General features: G+C 33.0%; 3 protein-coding genes across 4 annotated transcripts in view; all 3 read left to right on the top strand.

Moving 5' to 3' along the window:
• Window positions 1–1133: 1133 nt before the first annotated feature.
• Window positions 1134–7434, top strand: LOC108219863 (ultraviolet-B receptor UVR8). The gene is made up of 11 exons (XM_017393415.2): window positions 1134–1290; window positions 1385–1529; window positions 1725–1835; window positions 1912–1972; window positions 2598–2716; window positions 3521–3606; window positions 3690–3891; window positions 4108–4161; window positions 5725–5835; window positions 6276–6332; window positions 6993–7434. The coding sequence occupies exons 1-11, from the start codon at window positions 1262–1264 to the stop codon at window positions 7185–7187; spliced, it is 1170 nt and encodes a 389-aa protein (XP_017248904.1). The 5' UTR covers window positions 1134–1261; the 3' UTR covers window positions 7188–7434.
• Window positions 7435–9750: 2316 nt separating this feature from the next.
• LOC108220850 (uncharacterized) lies at window positions 9751–11433 on the top strand. Its single transcript, XM_017394724.2, has 3 exons — window positions 9751–9947; window positions 10512–10659; window positions 11203–11433. Exons 1-3 carry the CDS (start codon window positions 9893–9895, stop codon window positions 11279–11281), a joined length of 282 nt encoding a protein of 93 aa, XP_017250213.1. The 5' UTR covers window positions 9751–9892; the 3' UTR covers window positions 11282–11433.
• Window positions 11434–16348: 4915 nt separating this feature from the next.
• Window positions 16349–18823, top strand: part of LOC108222790 (protein SWEETIE) — a 42256-nt gene continuing 39781 nt past the window's right edge. Inside the window, exons 1-2 of one of the 2 annotated variants that reach the window (XM_064093473.1) lie at window positions 16349–16598; window positions 17006–17213. In XM_064093473.1, the coding sequence (XP_063949543.1) occupies window positions 16434–16598; window positions 17006–17213 (373 nt within the window). In that variant the 5' untranslated portion in view covers window positions 16349–16433. The remainder of the gene's footprint in view (window positions 16599–17005; window positions 17214–18823) is intronic. The other variant, XM_017396704.2, reaches the window with a different exon arrangement.

The following is an 18823-nucleotide window of genomic DNA, read 5'->3' as shown; positions in this document are numbered from 1 at the left end:
CCTAATAACAGAGCCACAGTTTTGTGCACGTGAAAAAGTATGGAACAGAAGAGACTAAAATGGGGATTTAGAGTGTTTTGTCGAACTAGATGCGCACTAATCCTCCTAGTTGGATGCCCACAGGGCACACAGACTGATATGCCATTGCTAGATTTTTTCTTGCGCACAAATATTCGTTGCTGCCTTAAGTTTTATTACCACTTTTTACGAATAATTACTTGCATTTTTTTTTAATAAGTCCATCTTTAAGTAAATTATAAATTGGTGGTTGTATTTTGCATCTGATTTTAAGATGTCCGAACTTTCATATTTACAAACTAATGACCAGAGTTATCTTTTGTCTTTTAAATAAATGATACCTGTTAATTCTGCATTAATTTTCTTCTTAAAGGATCATCTTTTTATAAGAATGAACCCATTTTTTTCCGGAGAAAACAAAATAAAAATTTAATAGCATTGAGCCAGTGTTGTAAAAGGCGGAAATCAGACAGTTGGCAAAGGCACTGTCTAGCGAATAATCGGATAATCAGGGATAAATCAGAGTGATTAACGGAATCAATTTAATATTATTTTTTAAACTAGATAAATATAAATATATTTATATTTATATTTACAATAGATTTATAATTATATAACATTAAAAAAAATTCAATGATTTTATCCACAAAATATCCATTTTCTATATATTTAGGTCAATTCATCCCATAAGACAATAGTACAATGTGTCTTAAAATTAATTTTTAATTATTAAATTTTTTACTATGATTTTTAAATTTTTTAAATTTACCGATTTTTGCTGATTTTACCGTCTTTTGACCAATTATTCAGATGAGCGATTAATCGGTGATTAATCCCGATTAATCGCCGACTTTTAGAACACAGGCATTGACTTGACATGATCTTGTTAACGCTGGTTTATGGACGGTTAGGAAAACCCATTTTCTTAGAAATAAGAATTAAATTTTGAGAAAAGTATAAATTTTATTTTTTTATGAAATAACTTTTTACTTCTGTAAAATAACGAATATAAAATAATTTTTTTAATTATTATGTGCAAAAATATATTTTTTAAAAATATAAAACCTTATAATAAATAGTTGTCAAAGAAACACAAAATATCAAGATGACAAAAAAATGCAAAAAGAGAAATAATAAAGAGTGATAACTTGAGCGTTAAACTGAGATTTAACAGTCATCCATAAACCTCCAGAGCCCCCTAACAAGTTCAATTGTGTTGTATCCCTTTTTCTTTCCCTCTTCAATGGCTTCCGACACCATAGTTATCGCATGGTATCTCTCACTTACGTGCACACGCATATGTATTGCTTTTCCACTTTTTACTAGAGTAGCTATTATTGAAGAGCTTGCTTTATGGTTTCACCAGGGGTTCAGGAGAAGATGGGCAGCTAGGAATTAGTAATAACGAGGAAAAAGAATGGGTTTGCTCAATCGAATCTCTTAACTCTAGAAATGTTCGCTCTGTTGTTGCTGGTAGTCGTAACTCTCTTGCTATTTGTCAAGATGGCAAGGTCTCTCTCCTTCTCCCTCTCTCTCCCTCTCCCTCTCCCTCTCTCTCTCTCTCTCTCTCTCTCTCTCTCTCCCCCCCCCCTCTGTCTCTCCCTCTACCATTCTTTTTCTTTTTTGTTGTTGTTATATGTACAAGTTTAGCAACTGTTGTATTTTCTGCTGAATAAGTGTAAATGATGTTTGTATGTTTAATTTAGTTGTTCACTTGGGGTTGGAATCAAAGAGGCACATTAGGTCACCCCCCTGATACTAAAACTGAGAACATACCTAGTCAAGTCAAAGCTCTTTCCACTGTCAAAATTGTGCAGGTATTTTATACTACCATATTCCCTAGTTCAAGAAATGCTGATACGGGTTTAGTTTAACGAAAGCTCTTGGTTTCAGGCAGCTATTGGTGGATGGCATTGTCTGGCTGTTGACGATCAAGGCCGTGCTTATGCTTGGGGTATTGTTACTCATTTACTGTACTTTATCTGTCATAGTCAGGGAGCCTAAGACAGGGATAAAGTTATTTTTTTGTACATATAATCTATATTTGAGGGATCTGGTCTTTTAATGAAATGTGAAAAAAAGCCTATACTTTTGGTCGATGATGTTGGATATTTTACTTCATGTCAATATATTTCCTCTGATTTTAACCTTGTCAATAGGATATGGTGTGATAAAAATATTAAATTTGGAAAAGACTTTTGTATTTTCTTCTATTTGAGGATGCATATGCTACTTCTTTGCGTTCTTTCCATAGCCCCTCACTATTAGGAACAGTATGTTTAATATACTGAACAGTTATAGTACACTAGCAGGTTCTAGAAATATCGGTTTGGCTGTGAACTAACACTTCCTGGTATGTATTAATATTGAAGTTAAGGTTTTAAGAACATCTAATCATAAGGTATATCCTGCAAAATCATGTGATCTAACAAAATTGATATTTTTGGCCATCTGGCTCCCCTTTATGAATATAACTGTTATTTGGAGTATGTATATATTGATAACTCTCTACTCATTGTAGCTAGGGGTATATGCCATAGTTATACTTTATCGTGAGGGTGTGGAGTATATTGGTGCAGGTGGAAATGAGTATGGGCAATGTGGTGAAGAACCAGAGAGGAAAGACGACTCATCTAAGCCTTTAAGGAGGGATATTGTCATTCCTCAGCGATGTGCTCCCAAGCTTTCAGTTCGGCAGGTATATTTCTCATATTATATATAGTTTTAATATATAATTCTTGTAACACAAGTAAAGAGGGGACGGAGAGTGAGGATTAGAATCTGTGGCTTTATCATATGGGGGTGGGCGGTGCCTTTGCCACTAGGGTATTTCTTAATGCTATTTAATGGGTTAACTTGTAACTATTTTATTCTTCTAGTAAAATCAATTATTATACAACAACAAATTAAATAATACTGAGGAGTTTACCTTTTAGTGGAATTTTTCCCTTCAAAAATTATGTGTTTCGTCATAATAATAATAATAATAATAATAATAATAATAATAATAATAATAGTAATAATAATAATAATAATTAATTTCTATCTTTTATTTTTGTTATAACAGATGCTCTTTAGTAAAGGATTAACACACATAGTTTATATATAAAATTTGTTTCAGTTTTTCAAATTCTGAGTTAAGTAGAATTTCTTTTTTCATTTCCCTCGTTTGTAGTTCATACGGGTTTGTGTGATAAATTATTATGGTAAGTTTCCGGGATATGCAACTGCAACACTTAATTTAAAGTGCAAATAAAGACTTTAATAGAATTGATTAAAACATATTTCCCTCAATATTATTATGCAAACAAGTTAATTTGTTAGTCCCTTTTTTGTGTAACAAGTGATGCTAATTTCCAAAAGTTTCAGCACTACCTAAGTGAAGACTATACATGTGCAATATAACAGAGTGTTTCAGAGTTGTGCTACCAGATGCATAGAAGACAAATTATTCTGTTGGTTTTAACTACCACTAAGTTTTCCAGAAGTACTGATGTTGCAGGTTGCTGCTGGAGGTACACACTCAGTGGTCCTTACACACGAAGGACATGTATGGACATGGGGCCAGCCATGGCCTCCTGGGGACATGTACAACATTATTTTCCATATGTCTACAATTTATAACTTGTATTCCTGATTTTTTATTCATAATTATTATTATGAATTTTCAGAAAGCAAATTTCCACTCCTGTAAGAGTACAAGGTCTTGAAAGAGTGAAGCTAATTGCAGTTGGGGCTTTTCATAATTTGGCTCTGCTTGAGGATGGAAGTTTATGGGCATGGGGTAATAATGAATATGGGCAGCTTGGAACTGGAGACACACAGCCAAGATCGCAACCCATTCCTGTTCAAGGCTTATCTGATCTTATTTTGGTCAGTATTACCATTGCCATCTACTTCTGCTCAGTTCCTTTCTCCTAAATTCTTTATTAGCCAACTTATAGTACAACATTTGTCAGCACATTGTCATGCTCCTAATAATATCGACTATATTTTGTTTTGTAATTACTTAACTGTTTGTGCCTGTCAGCTCAAACGAATTTTATTGTTACAAATGTTTGAAGGCTTCTTGTTCTTTAACACGTACAGGTTGATATTGCTGCTGGAGGATGGCATTCTACAGCAATAACGGATAAAGGAGAGGTATGTCTAGTTGTGAACCTACCTTTGTTTTCTTAAGAATGTCATAGGCACACTCGCTGTTATGATGGCATCACCCAAATCGAATTTCCTATACCTCCCTAAGCACAGTCAAAATATCAAGTATACTATTAAATATAAACAATGTGTAATGGGTTTATTTTCTTCTTCAGCTATCCATTTTAGCTGACAGCAACCTTCAGTTGTGTGCTTGTCATCGCTTCTTTATAAGCACGATGAAAGTTATTGTTTTTTGATTTTTGTTTCTTGGAGTTAATTGCAGCTTGCATCCCTTGATCGTGTCTGAAAATCACTTTAGTTATAATACTATCTTCCACTTTGCATCTTTTCCTTTAACGTACATATGCAATTTACCTTTAAACTAATTATAATTAAATATGCAAGGTAAAAAGGCGTGTTAGGTTTAAGTGTTCTCTTGCTCATTGATATATGCATACATGTATGTATCAACACAGCATCAGGTTTCTTACCCTAAACGGCCTTAAAAATATTTTGTCTTATTAGTCCATGTAGTTAACCTATTTTCGTCAGTGCAAAACACTTAACCCTCTTAAATTCTCTAAGCTTCCCTGAAATTTATCTCTTAAGTGTTTTTGTTCAAAGAATACTTGGAGGTCCATGTTTCCATTACACTTGAAATTTATTTTCATTTTCTTTATCAGCTCTCTTTTCTGTTGTCTTTTTAATATAGTGTTACTAGTTTTTTGTATCTATTGTACTGATGTTACATACAGTTAAACCTCGATTAGTGAATACCCTTGAGATCGGAGAATTTTATTCAATTATCGAGGTTAATGATATGCTATCCCCAGGGTTTACAATGAGACTGGAAAAAAAATAGTCATTTGACGAGGTTATGCATATATATAGGTTCCTCAAATGCACACATATTTGTGTGCATTTGAGGAAGATACCCTTCTGATTCTTTACACACACACATATGTATATATGTTTAATTATTATTCAAGCACTCACTAACATAAATATCCGTTAAAATTAGACATTTATATTCAGAGGGATGCAAACAGGAACATAACAGAAGTACAAGAGTGCAATCTTATGAGTTTCAGGTGTTGTAACTAAACTGATTTTCAGCGAGAGTCAAATGATACAAATACTATTAGAGGGCGTTTGGAAACGTGCATTTCATTTAAAATGATGGATTTCATATGACAGGATTTGAGTTGTCATTTCAAATTCTCAGGTTTATACTGATATTTGAATGTCTGGATTTCAAATGAAATCCAAATCCAAATTCCCAAACAGGTTATTTGATCAAATCCAGAATTTTTAATGAAATCCAGGTTCCCAAACGTTTCCTTCTTTATAATCTTATGAGTGGTGTAAGCATTGTTGGTGTTCACTTGCATAGACAGAACAACATATGAAAATCTCAATATTCTGAGACAGTGGAACTAGCTTCCTACTCGGAACATGTGATCTGGTCCATGGCAACTAATGAGAGAACTTTATTATTATATCTTTGTAGTTTGTTTTGTCTTTATGCAGTCTAAAGCCTTCCTATATTTTCCATTTCTGTAATAGGTATATGGTTGGGGAAGAGGTGAACATGGGAGGCTTGGATTTGGAGATGACAAGAGCAGCAAAATGGTTCCCCAAAAAGTTCAGCTTCTAGTTGAGGAGAATATCGTTCAGGTGATTTATGCATAGCAGGTCTAATAATAATTAATTTCTTGTGTTATTTCGACCCGAATGAGTTTGTTTGATACCTTTTAGAAAAGGAAACAGGGATTAGTCGGACTGAGGGCCTGTGCAATTCATCAGTTTTCGAGAAGATATTTTCAGAATACTTTTCCCACATGTTTTCACTGTTTTGAATAATTGGTTTAGAGATATAGTTACAGTGATTTTTTGAAAACTTGGAAACAGAAAGCTGGACTTGTTTTGTGAACAGGCCCTGATTGTTTTTGAAATATCTAATGTGCTTTTCTATTTATTTTTGTTATGTAGATTTGTTCTTCAATTGTAAACAGTCAAAATAAGCCCAATTATCCTCAGATCTACACTGGGTCCTATTTTTGCATTTGTTATTTCAGTTTCAGGATTTTATGTTATCTATATGCTCCTTTATGCAGGTGTCATGTGGGGGCACCCACTCTGTTGCATTAACGAAGGATGGCCGCATGTTTTCTGTAAGTACTGTTACAATATTTCTATCTATCATTTTGGAAATTTATAGATTTTCTGTTCTATTGGATGGAATCTCAGTTCAATCATTATAGTATCAGTTCTGTATAATAAGGTTCGGTTTTTCTATGCTATGCCCATGGGCACATGCTAAGCACTAAAATTCATAATTTTGACTCATTTTGATTGGCTTCATTTTCTTAATAATGGTGGACCCCCTTGCATATACAACAACCACACCAATCAAAATGACCCAAACATACCCATAGGCACACACTCGACAAACCTAATAAGGTTCTGATATTGCAAACTATGACCTCACTTGGATTGCATCTTCCAGATACATAATGTGTCAAAATCTCATATAAAAATTCACGCTTAGAAACCTTGTGAAATATGGCACCGGGCGGTCTTTTGAGAAAATTCATAGAAATTAAGCTTATAATCTTAATTTGATCACCTTTGCTGGCATGTGGATGTGGTTTCTAAATCCATATTTTTTGTAAATAAAATCTCTGCTATGATAACTAAAAAAACAGATGGAAATGTGGGTTTTTGATAATTTTGGTTATATTACGGCAAATGTCCTATTGTTTATCTGGTTTTGTTGGCTAATACTTGCAATAGTAAGATTAACATATATTGACTGATCCCGCCCTTGGCAGTTTGGGCGTGGTGATCATGGTCGGCTTGGATATGGAAGAAAAGTAACAACAGGTCATCCTTCCGAAGTTCCCATAAATCTCCCCCCTCCAAATTCCGACGACGCAGAAGCTGAGGGACATTGGAGTGCCAGACTTGTTGCTTGTGGTGGCCGTCATACTTTGGCAATAGCAGAATGGTGTTCTGATGTTGTTTAAGAGATTAATATGAAGCCACGGTTTTATAACTACTCTAAAAGTAAACTAGAAATATTGTATCTTTTCAGTTAGAGAACAATGCACAACTATGAATATCTTTAGTGGTGGGAGTGTACCCCTGCACTCAACTTCAGATGGTTCCCATCGTTACAGCAGCGTGGGTCCTTCACCCTTTGAGCATTACATAATAGAGTAACTATAAGAAACATCTTTTGAATAAATGCAGACGTTTTCGGTTTTTTTTTTCTTTCTTTTTATCTCAGACATGAATTTTTAGTTTTTATTTTGGTAACAGAACTATATATATATATATATATATATATATATATATATATATATATATATATAGGATCAAATAAAAACTTTTTTAAGTTACAAATTTACAAACTTTTTTTAATTCTCCCATCGTGTTAATTTTTAGTTATATAAAGTATACATGTTGAAAATTTTTCAAAAAACATCACAATTTTTAAAAATAACGCACAAATAAATCGCGTTTTCAACACATTTATAACTGGGGTTCAACATCGGGTGTTGAACACTAATTATCATTGTGTTGAATATATCTAAAAAGATGTTTAAACTATACCTCTGGGGTTGGGGTAGGGTCTAGAAACATAAATATTAATTATATAACATGTTTACCTTAGTTCTTACATTTAAAAATTGGTTTATGTACTTCTCCACCACTATTTTAATCGATGTTCAACAAAATATGTTAAAAAAATGTTGAACTCGAGTTATATATGTGTTGAACAATAAAAGTTTGTAAGTTTGTAAATTTGTACCAGAACCCTCCCCTATATATATATATATATATATATATATATATATATATATATATATATATATATATATATATATATATATATGCATGTGGTTGGTTTTTAGTATGGGTAATTAAGTATAAATCACCATTGATTTTTTCAAAATGTAGTCCAGTTTCATATTGAAAGGTTGATGCTGGTATGAATTTAGTATATATTGGAGTGATCGAGTATAATAAGGCTGGTAAGGGTGATCACGGTCAACTGAAAACAAGATCTGTATCGATTTTGATCGGCACCGAACTGATGTGTGTTCGCAAGTTATGTTCTAAACATCGGTGATTAATTAATCACCGATTAATCCATGTTCTGTAGCTCATCAAACCGATTAAATCTCCCAACTAATCTCCAATCAATCTAATTAATCTCTGATCACTCCAATTAATCTCTTATTAATTTTTGTTACGCGACTTCATCAATTAACTTTGATTCTCGCTTTTTACGACATTGGTTCACAGTTGATTATTTTAAAAATCTGCACTTTGATTTATTTTGTTTTAATCCAAATTGATTTAAATCAAAGTATGTGTATATACATACAAAATATATAGAAATATATATAATATATTATAATTATATTTATAGAAGAACCTACTTTATTATAAACAATTTCTAAAATAAAAATATATAAATTAATATTAAAAATTTTAAATCATGACAAATTGTATGATATATGAACTAAAAATCTGATAAATCATATGATTATATTAAATTAAATATTTAAATATATATTACAAAATAACATTTGTTAATAAAGGAAACGAATTTTTTTGCGCCATACGCACATGCTAAGCATTAAAAATTATAAATTTGATTAATTTTGATTGGCTCTTATTTCTTAATAACAGTGGACTTTCTGTAAATACAACAACTACACGGATCAAAATGCACCCAGGACAGACCCTTGTAGGGATGTCAGTTTTACCTGACCCAATGGATACCCGACCCGTTCCGACCCGATTGGGTCTACCCGAACCCAATTTTTTTGGATCCGGATCCGGATATGGATCTTATTTTTAGACCCGAAAGAGTTTGGATCTGGATCTCAGGTATTCCGAACCGAGACCCGATTTAAACCCGATCCGAACCCGAAACCCGATAAAAACCCGATACAAAATATTATATATATATATATATATATATATATATATATATATTATGTGTTTAATGTAAAGTATATATATATATATATATTAAAATATTATGAATTATTCTTTACAAAAAAAATATTATGAATTATTAGGTATGAATATTAACATTTTACTTAATTTTATATGCCCAATGCAGAATTTATATTCATTTCATCAATATTTTTCTCAGTTATTGTGCATTAAAAATCTAAATATAATAAAAATATAAAATATAAATGATAAGTTGAATGATTGTATGCAATTAAGTTAACATGTTTCACGTGTTTATTGTATTAGACGAAACTTGTAAAATCCTTTTTTATGTTTCTAAATTTAAAAAAAAATCAATCATCACATTTTTTTTTATAGATATATAATTTTTAATTTTAATTTAACTTTAATTTTTAAATACCCGAATTAGACCCGAACCCGAACCGAAACCCGAAAAAACCCGACGGATCGGATCTGGATCTTCATTTTCCAGACCCGGACCCGAACCCGAACCGATCCAAAATATAATGGATCAGATCTGGATGTCAAGAAACCCGACCCGACCTGATCCGTTGACATCCCTAGACCCTTGAAAAAAGAATTACAAACCCACACAGCCAATGAACCACACAAGTGAGAGATCACCAGAACTGTAGTCGAAATCATTTTAGAAAAGCGAAAGACAGGGCGGTAGTTAAAACGAGAAGAGATCATCATCATCATAAAATTTTCACACTACTCAGCTCGATTTTGATAAATGGGCTATGTGCAAGAAGCCAGGGAGAATCACGTCAAAAAGAAAGTCGAAGAAGGTCCTCTTTCTTCGCTCCCCCCTTTTAAACCCTAGTTTTACCATTTCAATTTATTTTTTTTGGCCACATTTACCATTTCAATTTTAGTTACTTTGTTTTTTAAATTTCTTCCATGATTTAATCTTGCGTACTTTCAATCTTGATTCTTGTATGCCTAATTTTGTTATCTTTTTTAATCATCTCTGCACTGGAAAATATGATTTGATTTATTTAATCTCGATAACGTGTTTATAACTCTTTGCTGACAAACACAGTTTGTTAATGGGGTGTGTTACTCCAGTAACTGTATTTTTGTCGTGTGTTAAACAAAGCCTGAAACTAATTGCTGAATTTCTGCGTTTTTTAGTGTAATTAGGCAAAATCCCGAGAAGTGCTATTTTTGAGTATTCTTTTTCAGTTTGTGTGAGAAGTGGCAGGATAAAGTAAAATTAAGCTTGTCGGTGCACTTAGCGAAACCGAGTAGTAGGCGTGAGAATAAGCTTTTAAGTGGATTTCCGTATCTTTTTTGTTGTTAGTTATTATATTCGAGCTGCACGTGATGCCTAATTAGATTTGGTATTGCAGCATTGCGCAGCAAAATGAAGGTGAAAGCACTCAAGGAATGTGACCAGCTTGCTGCAAAATATGCTGAATGTGCCACGGGGAAAACTATATCTGTGATTTGGCAATGTCGCAGTCAAGCTAAAGAGTTAAACGACTGTCTTCATCAGTTGTAAGTTCTATTTTACATGTATAGTGTATACTCATGTCGTATAGCTATCAACACCCTAATTTGGATAAAGCTGAATGTGCTCTGTATTTTCCAAACTAGTCTTTTCTCTTTGAAATTTTAGTTTAATATAAATATAAATAATAGGTTTGCACATCACAGATAAGTAGTAAATTCAAAAGCTCAGGGATAATAACAAGGCAGCAGATCTGTTGTATCACTGTGAAGGTTGTAGATGCATTATATTTAATTAGAGGTTCGAACCAAGACGAAAACTTGATAGTTAAGATTATGCATTTAACAGAGAAGAGTTTTAATCTTCTCCAGTTTTTATGGTCACTGGCCTCTTTCTTGTATAATTATATATGCTTAAAGTCGCAGGAGTCTATCTTACATATGCACACAAGCATGGGATAGTTGACAAGTAATCATGTTTATTGGTTTGGTACTTTGGATTTGTGGTGAAATGTGGCAAATGCAACAATAATGAGATACCTTTAATTATTTGAAAATTAACGTAGTTTATTTTTTTTCTTCTTGTTCCAGTACCAATGACTCTGTCTTGGAAGAAATGAAGAAACAGTACACGCTTCAGCAGGACGCTCAGGGTTCTCTAAGAACTTAGTTTATCAACTGTAGTTTCGAACTGTGTCTTCTCAGTTCTTATATTCAGATTGCTATAGTAAATTTGCAATATTGAATTCATGACTTTGAAATCTTGTTATCTGCCAATTATTTGCAGAAGAAAAAAGCAAGACCCTCTATCACTGTTTTTCACCTGTTGTATTTCTTACGGTTTTGCGCTTCATATTTTAGTCCTCACTGATGACACAAAAATGTATTATCATACATTTACAAAAATGTATTATCATACATTTTGAAGAATAAATTATGTGGTTAGAAAAGGTCGATGAAGACAAGATGTCAAAGAACAAGGGGCCAAGAGTAGTACCAGTACATGTCGTAATTCTTTTTCACTCAACAAATCTGACTCTAATTACCGGTGTGTTTTGAAAAATCGGGAATCGGTATAGACACCGAAAAGGATCGGTATAGACACGGAATAAGGATTAATCAGTGATTAATTGAATTGATCGGAGATTTGATGTGGCGAGTTATGAATTAGGGACGAGTAATCATGCTAATTACAGCTGAGATACCATAAAACCTTGAAGTAATTAATGAACTTTGCAGATTGCAATTGCAAAAACAGGACGAAACCACTTGTGGAACAATATATACTGCCCAGTCTGCTTGTCTTGTGTTTAGTATATCGGTGCACATTGCATGGTTGCGGTCTAGTGCTCTATCCAAGGTTGTCACGACGCCCATTTGGTGTCCATGTGGTGATGTGATGTGGAAAAGAATAAAATGTCCTTACCGTCTTGTCGAAATGCACCAATTGGACGCCTCAAGTCGTCACAAGACGACTTAGACGGCACAAAGACGGCACAAAATTGTGCGCAGCTCTCCTCAACTACACAACTCCTCATCCACAAAACATGTACTCTTTTCTTTATCTTCTTATTTCTTATCTTTTCTCAATTCTTTTCTCTTCTCTCTCTTCTTATCTTCTTAACTCTTATTTTTATTCCCTAAAAATATTGTTGTTTTCCTAATTCTTTTAATTACTTTGATTTAAAAAGAATATTCCTTTTCTGGAAAAGAAGTATGATAACTTATTTCTTTTAAGAAAGCTGATGTAAATTTTGCTATTTCTTATTTCTATGCACTGCATAATATGGAAATTTCCCAGAGTGTTAATGAAATTCAGCCTAAAGATGATCCAAACAGAAAACCAAGAAATCTAAGTGATCCAAGATGGAAGTATGTTTTTTGGCCAAGTATAGAAAAGAGAGACCTTGTTGAATGTATCTTATGTGGAAGACAGATGACTGGTGGAATTAATCGGATAAAACAACATCGTGGTGAGGTTTGGGGGACATTACAATTTGTCCAAAAACAACATAAGTAAGAAAAGAGATGCTTGAATATATTCTGTGCAAAAATAAGAAGAAAGTTTCATTAGGCTTTGACGATTGTGATGAGGACGTCAACGACAATCTTGTGCGGGAGGAACAAGATGAACTACATTCTTCAGTGGGAGATTGTGACTTCATTAAATGGCCAAGTTCCGAACTGCTACAAAGCAGAAAAAGAAGGCTGTTTCGATTTTGGATTTTGTCAAGCCAAAGCCCCAGACAAATAAGTTATAAGTGCAAGACAATCGTGTAAATGTTGAGAAAAAGTCCTAAAGACGTTGTTAGAGATTGGCATGATAAGAACAACACTCAAACAACAATCGAAGCATATACAAAAACTCCAGAAGAGAAAGGGTTTTTATGCATATTTCCAACTTCTTTTATGAAAATGGGATTGGGCTACCTTTCAATGCCGCACCCTCTTTGAGCTACGAGACTATGATAGAATTCGTGGGGCAATATGGGCCTGGTTTAAAAGCTCCATCTTACCACTAGCTTCGAGTTCCTTTGCTTGAAAAAGCAAGGAAAAAAAATAGAAGAGTTGCGTGTAAATCATGAGAAGGCTTAGGAAAAATTTGGTTGGGCAATCATGACGGATGGATGGACTGATAGAAAACAAAGGCACTTGATAAATTTTCTTGTCAACAGCCCCGAATGTACTTTTTTTTCTTGGATTTTTAAATGAACCAAAGCAGTGATGTTAGCGGACTTGCTTGAGATCAGAATTCGAGAGATTGGGGTTCATAATGTGGTGCAGGTGATCAGTTATAATGGTCACATACTTGAGCGTCGATTTCCACATCTTTGGTGGACTCCATGTGCCGCCCATTGCATCAATCTTATGATGGAAAAAATTGGAGAAATGAAGGAATTTAATAGGGTTATTACAAGATTTTGAGATGTCTGTGAAAGGACATCGATGTAAATATTAAAGATGAAAGTAGATATGTGTGTTTTGCATTTAAAAATGGACTATAATATTCTAGTTTTTCCTTATATATTTGGTTTGGAATATCACAATTTTTTGGCACATGAAGATCTAATGCTCTTTTTTGAAATATATTCTAGCTTTCGTTTGTTTTTGTAAATTTACCGTGTTACAACCAAATGCAAAACAACTCCCAGTTTTCCTTAATAAAAAGTAGTTATAGATTGCAATTTGTATATATAAAAAAAAGTTGGATCGAGTTCTTTTTAGTTGTAGATTGGTTTTCGTAATTATTTTTAAGAAATTAGTAAAATCATAAGAAATAAAGAAAACATAGATGGTGTTGGTTGAACGGTTATTTAACAATACAACAGTTATGAGTAGATTGTAGATGGGGTTGAATACAATCTATAAATTTTCAACTTTAAAACAGATATTACATTCAACAAAAAACAATAAATTGTTAAGTATGGAAAGTGAAACAAACATAAGCTTTTGCAAAATTTCAGGCGGGGTTTGTTTTCTCCGCCAGAGGATTTTTTATATTGAAGAACCTTTTTCAATAATGAATACTTGACTGCTTAAAGAAAATATGAAGAGTTAACCTTTACAGATTTTCTATATTGGTGCTTTAGGTTGCTCTTTATTTTTTATTTTCTTGATGGATACAAAATGAATTACTGTACTTGAATATATATTCAAGTTTGCAACTATTTTCTACTCTACTGAATAAAAAAGACTATTCTTGCAAATTAGTTGCAACTCCTACTTCTTGGTACGTTATAGGAAACATTTGTCTTTTTCCCCCTTTTTCTTTTTGTTAGGAGACATCCGTCTTCTTTGACTAGGTAGTATTACAGAATGTTTATTTGTTGCATAGCTATAAATGGTAGACTTCAAGTTCTTCAACATATGACTAAGATCTTTTATAGCTTAGCTTTTAAAACTGTTTGTACTTTTTCTATTCAATCCATGTGATCGGTGTCCTTTAATTGTGTTGTAGTTGTCACTAATAATCTTCAAATATAGTAGCTGATGAATCAGTAAGTAGTCGTTGATGACTTTATTGTTTGGCCATTGATGACTTCATGAGATATCAGTTGATAGAGCAATCGTCACTAGCCGTTGATGCATTGTATAGCCGTTGATGAATCCTTTATTCTTTATTCGTTGATAGTCTGACTAGTCGTTGATCTTCATTTCAATTGTGTAGTTTACATGACTTAGAATATTTACCATTTGACATCCGAACTACACATTTGTTGATAGATCAAAGACATTATCAATTGATCAATCTATTCTATCAACTGTTGAATTAAATAAAACAATTTTGTTACAACATCTCATCATCCGTTGATGGGTTATCTGATAAACAAACATTACAAAAAATATGTTATTTGTTGATCAGATACATTTAAATACAAGGTAGAGTGTTTTGACTTAACATCAAAATTTACATATTTCTGACATGAAATTTAAAGTTTAGCTTCTAGTCTTATAAGTCAGAAGCTGATTATTTGTATCGTTTGTAAAAAAACTTACAAGTTAACTTCTTATTTATATAAGTTTGATAAGTTGAAATTTTAAATTTTTTAGTGACTTATTTTTATTTTTGACATTTGATTTTTTAAAAGTGTAAGGAAACACTTTAAAAGCTAATTAATAGTATTTTATTATAATGACTAAGTTCAATGGAGAGTGGAGATCACATATTTTTTGGGTATTGAAGTCCTTCATTCCTGGCCATTCATTTTGTTGTAATCTACCGACTATTATTTTTTCTAACACGAGTGTTTTTATAGAATAATCAGTTATTTTCTACAGTATACATCAATTGTAATGGTCAGTTACCACATTCTTTCTGGATGGCGGTTAATATGTTCTTCACGATTCAATCAACATGCTTATCTACAAATTATTTCTATGTCCTGCAAATCGTTATGTTCGAGTTGTTTCATGCTGACTATATCTCAAAGAGGTTATTCTGTTTGTTCTGCAATGATGATTCAAGAACTCATCTTTGTTGGTTATTTAAGAACTTATATTTGTTGTCCTGCAATGTCGCAGTTGATCTTTACTGCAGCTTAACTATCTTCTTTGTTTTGATTTGATTTAGGAAGAAACTGTGGGATATCAATTGATTTATAACGGTCTTCAAAGTGGAGGAAGAATCCACCAGTAGTTGATTTGCAATGCAATATATTCTCTTCTTGAAATTATATACAATGGTTAATTATAGGTTTTTCAAATTAAAAATACTATCCACTTGTCCCGCATCTCAGTCTTTCGTTTTGTTTTAATACAACAGTGCTGGCACGGGTCTTCAAAGACTCCAAAATTTCTAGATTCCGAGGAGCCCAACTCAAATTTTTATGATTTAATAATTTTTACCCAATAAGATGTAATATCAAAAATATTATCTAAATACATAAATTATATTTATAAATATCTATTAAATAAAATAATAAATACTTATTTAAGTTAAATCAAATGACACAATATTATTGTGAATAAATTATCTTTATTATTATTGTCTAAACAGATTTTTCAAGAAAAAGTAATTTAACAAATTACAACCGAACTTGGAAGTCTCCTCTAACCTCTTGCTAAGAGATAGCGGCCGCGGGTTCCCACGGTTAAAAGAAAAAAAAAATAAAAATTGCAAAGTCCGCTGTCCACGTAAGGCCCAAAATTGATTTTTAAACAACCGCTTACCGACCCGGTGGAGCGGTCCGATTCGATCCGATCCAACTACCTAGAAACAAACACGGAACAAAGCACAAAAATGACTCTTTCACAATTCACACACGAACACTGATGCTCTCGCTGTAAAATCACCCTCACTCGATTGCAAGCATCACAGTGATATGGCGAAAGCCTACGTTCGAGATAATGTGCCATTATCGAGATTCGGAGTGCTGGTAGCACAATTGGAGTCTATTGTCTTCTCCGCAGCTCATAAAGCTCCTGATCCTCTTCTCTGCTTCGATCTCCTCTCCGATCTCATTTCCGCTATCAGCGAAGAGCCTAAGGTCCTTTTCCTCTATCCGGTTTTTTGTTAATTACCGCTGCTTGTATTGCTGTGTTTATAATTCTGATTCGTAGTTGTAGTTTGGCTTTTACTCGACAATAGGTTATTTTTTAGTTTCTGTCGCTGTCAGGTTTTGAAATGCCGGTTAGTGAAGGAAAATTAATAGGAAGATATTAGTGATAGAGAGAGGTTAACTATATGGACTATTCGACTTAGTGTTTGAAATGTTTCCGGGTGATTTAGCAGAATGGAATATAAGCAACACTGGAAATGAAAATTTTCTTTGGATGGGGCAAGATCTTCTTGTGTTATTGAATTTATGTAGCAGTTAGTTTCTTGTGCCTATACTGAATTTGTAGCTTACAACTGTGATAATTTATAGTTCTATTTTGGATCGGAAAATTGTAGGAATCTATAAATCTATGGCAAAGGAAATGTGAAGATGCACTCTATTCTCTTATTGTTCTTGGGGCACGGCGGCCCGTGCGGCATTTGGCATCAGTGGCAATGTCAATGATAATATTAAAGGGAGATAGCATATCAATATACTCAAGAGCAAGCACTCTCCAAGGATTTCTTGCTGATGGGAGGAAAAATGAGCCTCTACGAGTTGCTGGTCCGTCAAAAATGTTGTTTCTTTCTGTTTTTATTTATTATTGATTCTCTTAAAACACATTCTCTGGGCGCTGTTTTTTATGTCCCAATCATTTTTAAGAAATACTAGTTATATCTAAGATGCATCCATTTCCACATGTATTATAAATGTAGTTTTTATAATCCATCTTAAGATCAATGCCGGAGTCGGGCCTTTTCACCAAGGGGCTTTTTGCTTCATAGTATATTAATCCTGCCAATAGGAATCATAATGTTATTTCATGTGTCAGTGTTTGCTAGGTCAATAGGTTGCAGTAGAAAACTCATCCCCTTCTTACTCTATATGATTTCAAATCATTCCCATCCCCCTTTTCATTTTCATCATCCCCACTTCCATCATAACCCAAATACCCTACTAAGTAATACCTAAACTTTCCCACATTCTTACTCTTTTGAGTTTGTATAGTTTTCAATGCAAGGCGATCTGTATAAAACTTTTAATTAATTCACATTTACTTTTTCATAAAGAAGCAAAGAATATATATACACACTGAAATTCAACCTCTTATTCGTTAGGCTTGTGAATGTTGCATCATGTTTTTCTCTCCAAAGAAATATATATGCTGCTAGAGGTAGCAAGAATTTAATGATTTGTCATTGGATGAACTAAATAAGAGGTCACAGTTATTATAGTAGTTACAGTTGTGGAGTATGCACAGTACAATTATAGATATTTTATGCATTTATATGTTCTCCAACTTTTATGTCTTTTGTAGACAACAAATTGAAAGATAGACGATATCATGATGATAAGAAACATGATATTTTTTCCTTCTCTAGTGATGATGATTATGACTAGCAAGTAGCAACGACTTAGGATTCAAATGAACCATGTGCGTCTTGCCTACAAAACTGAGGTGCATGCTTCATTTAGTTGCATTGCCAAAGTTGTCACAGGGCATAAATATTCTCTTTCGTAAAGGACTTAGATTGAATAACAATTTTGGTCCTCTTTATTTTTTATATTACTCCTTTTTCATCCCCAAAATAATTGCTTCATGCCCTCTTTGACCTTCTCTTTTCCTTGATGAATTTTGTATATAAATGAATTTTATTTCTTACTTGTTGATTATAAAATGAAATTTAATATGTGGCGTAATTTACTATTTAAGCTTTGTTTAAGATTTTGTAGTGTATATGTCACTCTTATTCATACAGGGTCTTGTTTCTTGATTCTATAATACCCCAACACGGTTTTCGTTTCATTGAAGCACAACGAAAGTGCTAGGTTTGTATTGGATAATATCATAAGCCTTGGAAGGTAACTTTTTGAAATGATGACTTAGTGAATAGTCCTCATCTAGTAACAGTTTCTGTATTGATAAGTAAAGTTACATTTTTAACATCTACAATATCTACCTAAACTTATTACGGAAGCCGATACATTAGAAGTTTGTTATGGTCAATTATGGTATAAGTATAACTGTTAGATCTAAGTAATATTTTATATTGCATATGTATGTGCACATGTATTAATATATAAATACGGTGTTCTACTGCAGTATTGCCATCTGCTTCTCTATTATATTTTTGCTATATTATGAAGTGAGTTCTGCTGTTGAACCTCTTATC

The sequence above is a fragment of the Daucus carota genome, chromosome 5 (assembly GCF_001625215.2).
Source record: "Daucus carota subsp. sativus chromosome 5, DH1 v3.0, whole genome shotgun sequence".
NCBI lineage: Eukaryota > Viridiplantae > Streptophyta > Magnoliopsida > Apiales > Apiaceae > Daucus > Daucus carota.
This window is presented reverse-complemented; position numbering and strand designations above follow the sequence as displayed.

Coding starts and splice junctions, on each gene's coding strand:
- LOC108220850 (XM_017394724.2), top strand. CDS start 9,893: ATGGGCTATGTGCAAGAAGCCAGGGAGAATCACGTCAAAAAGAAAGTC. Junction 9,948..10,511: donor CAAAAAGAAAGTCGAAGAAG/GTCCTCTTTCTT, acceptor TTGGTATTGCAG/CATTGCGCAGCAAAATGAAG. Junction 10,660..11,202: donor AACGACTGTCTTCATCAGTT/GTAAGTTCTATT, acceptor TTCTTGTTCCAG/TACCAATGACTCTGTCTTGG.
- LOC108219863 (XM_017393415.2), top strand. CDS start 1,262: ATGGCTTCCGACACCATAGTTATCGCATG. Junction 1,530..1,724: donor CTATTTGTCAAGATGGCAAG/GTCTCTCTCCTT, acceptor TGTTTAATTTAG/TTGTTCACTTGGGGTTGGAA. Junction 1,836..1,911: donor CCACTGTCAAAATTGTGCAG/GTATTTTATACT, acceptor TCTTGGTTTCAG/GCAGCTATTGGTGGATGGCA.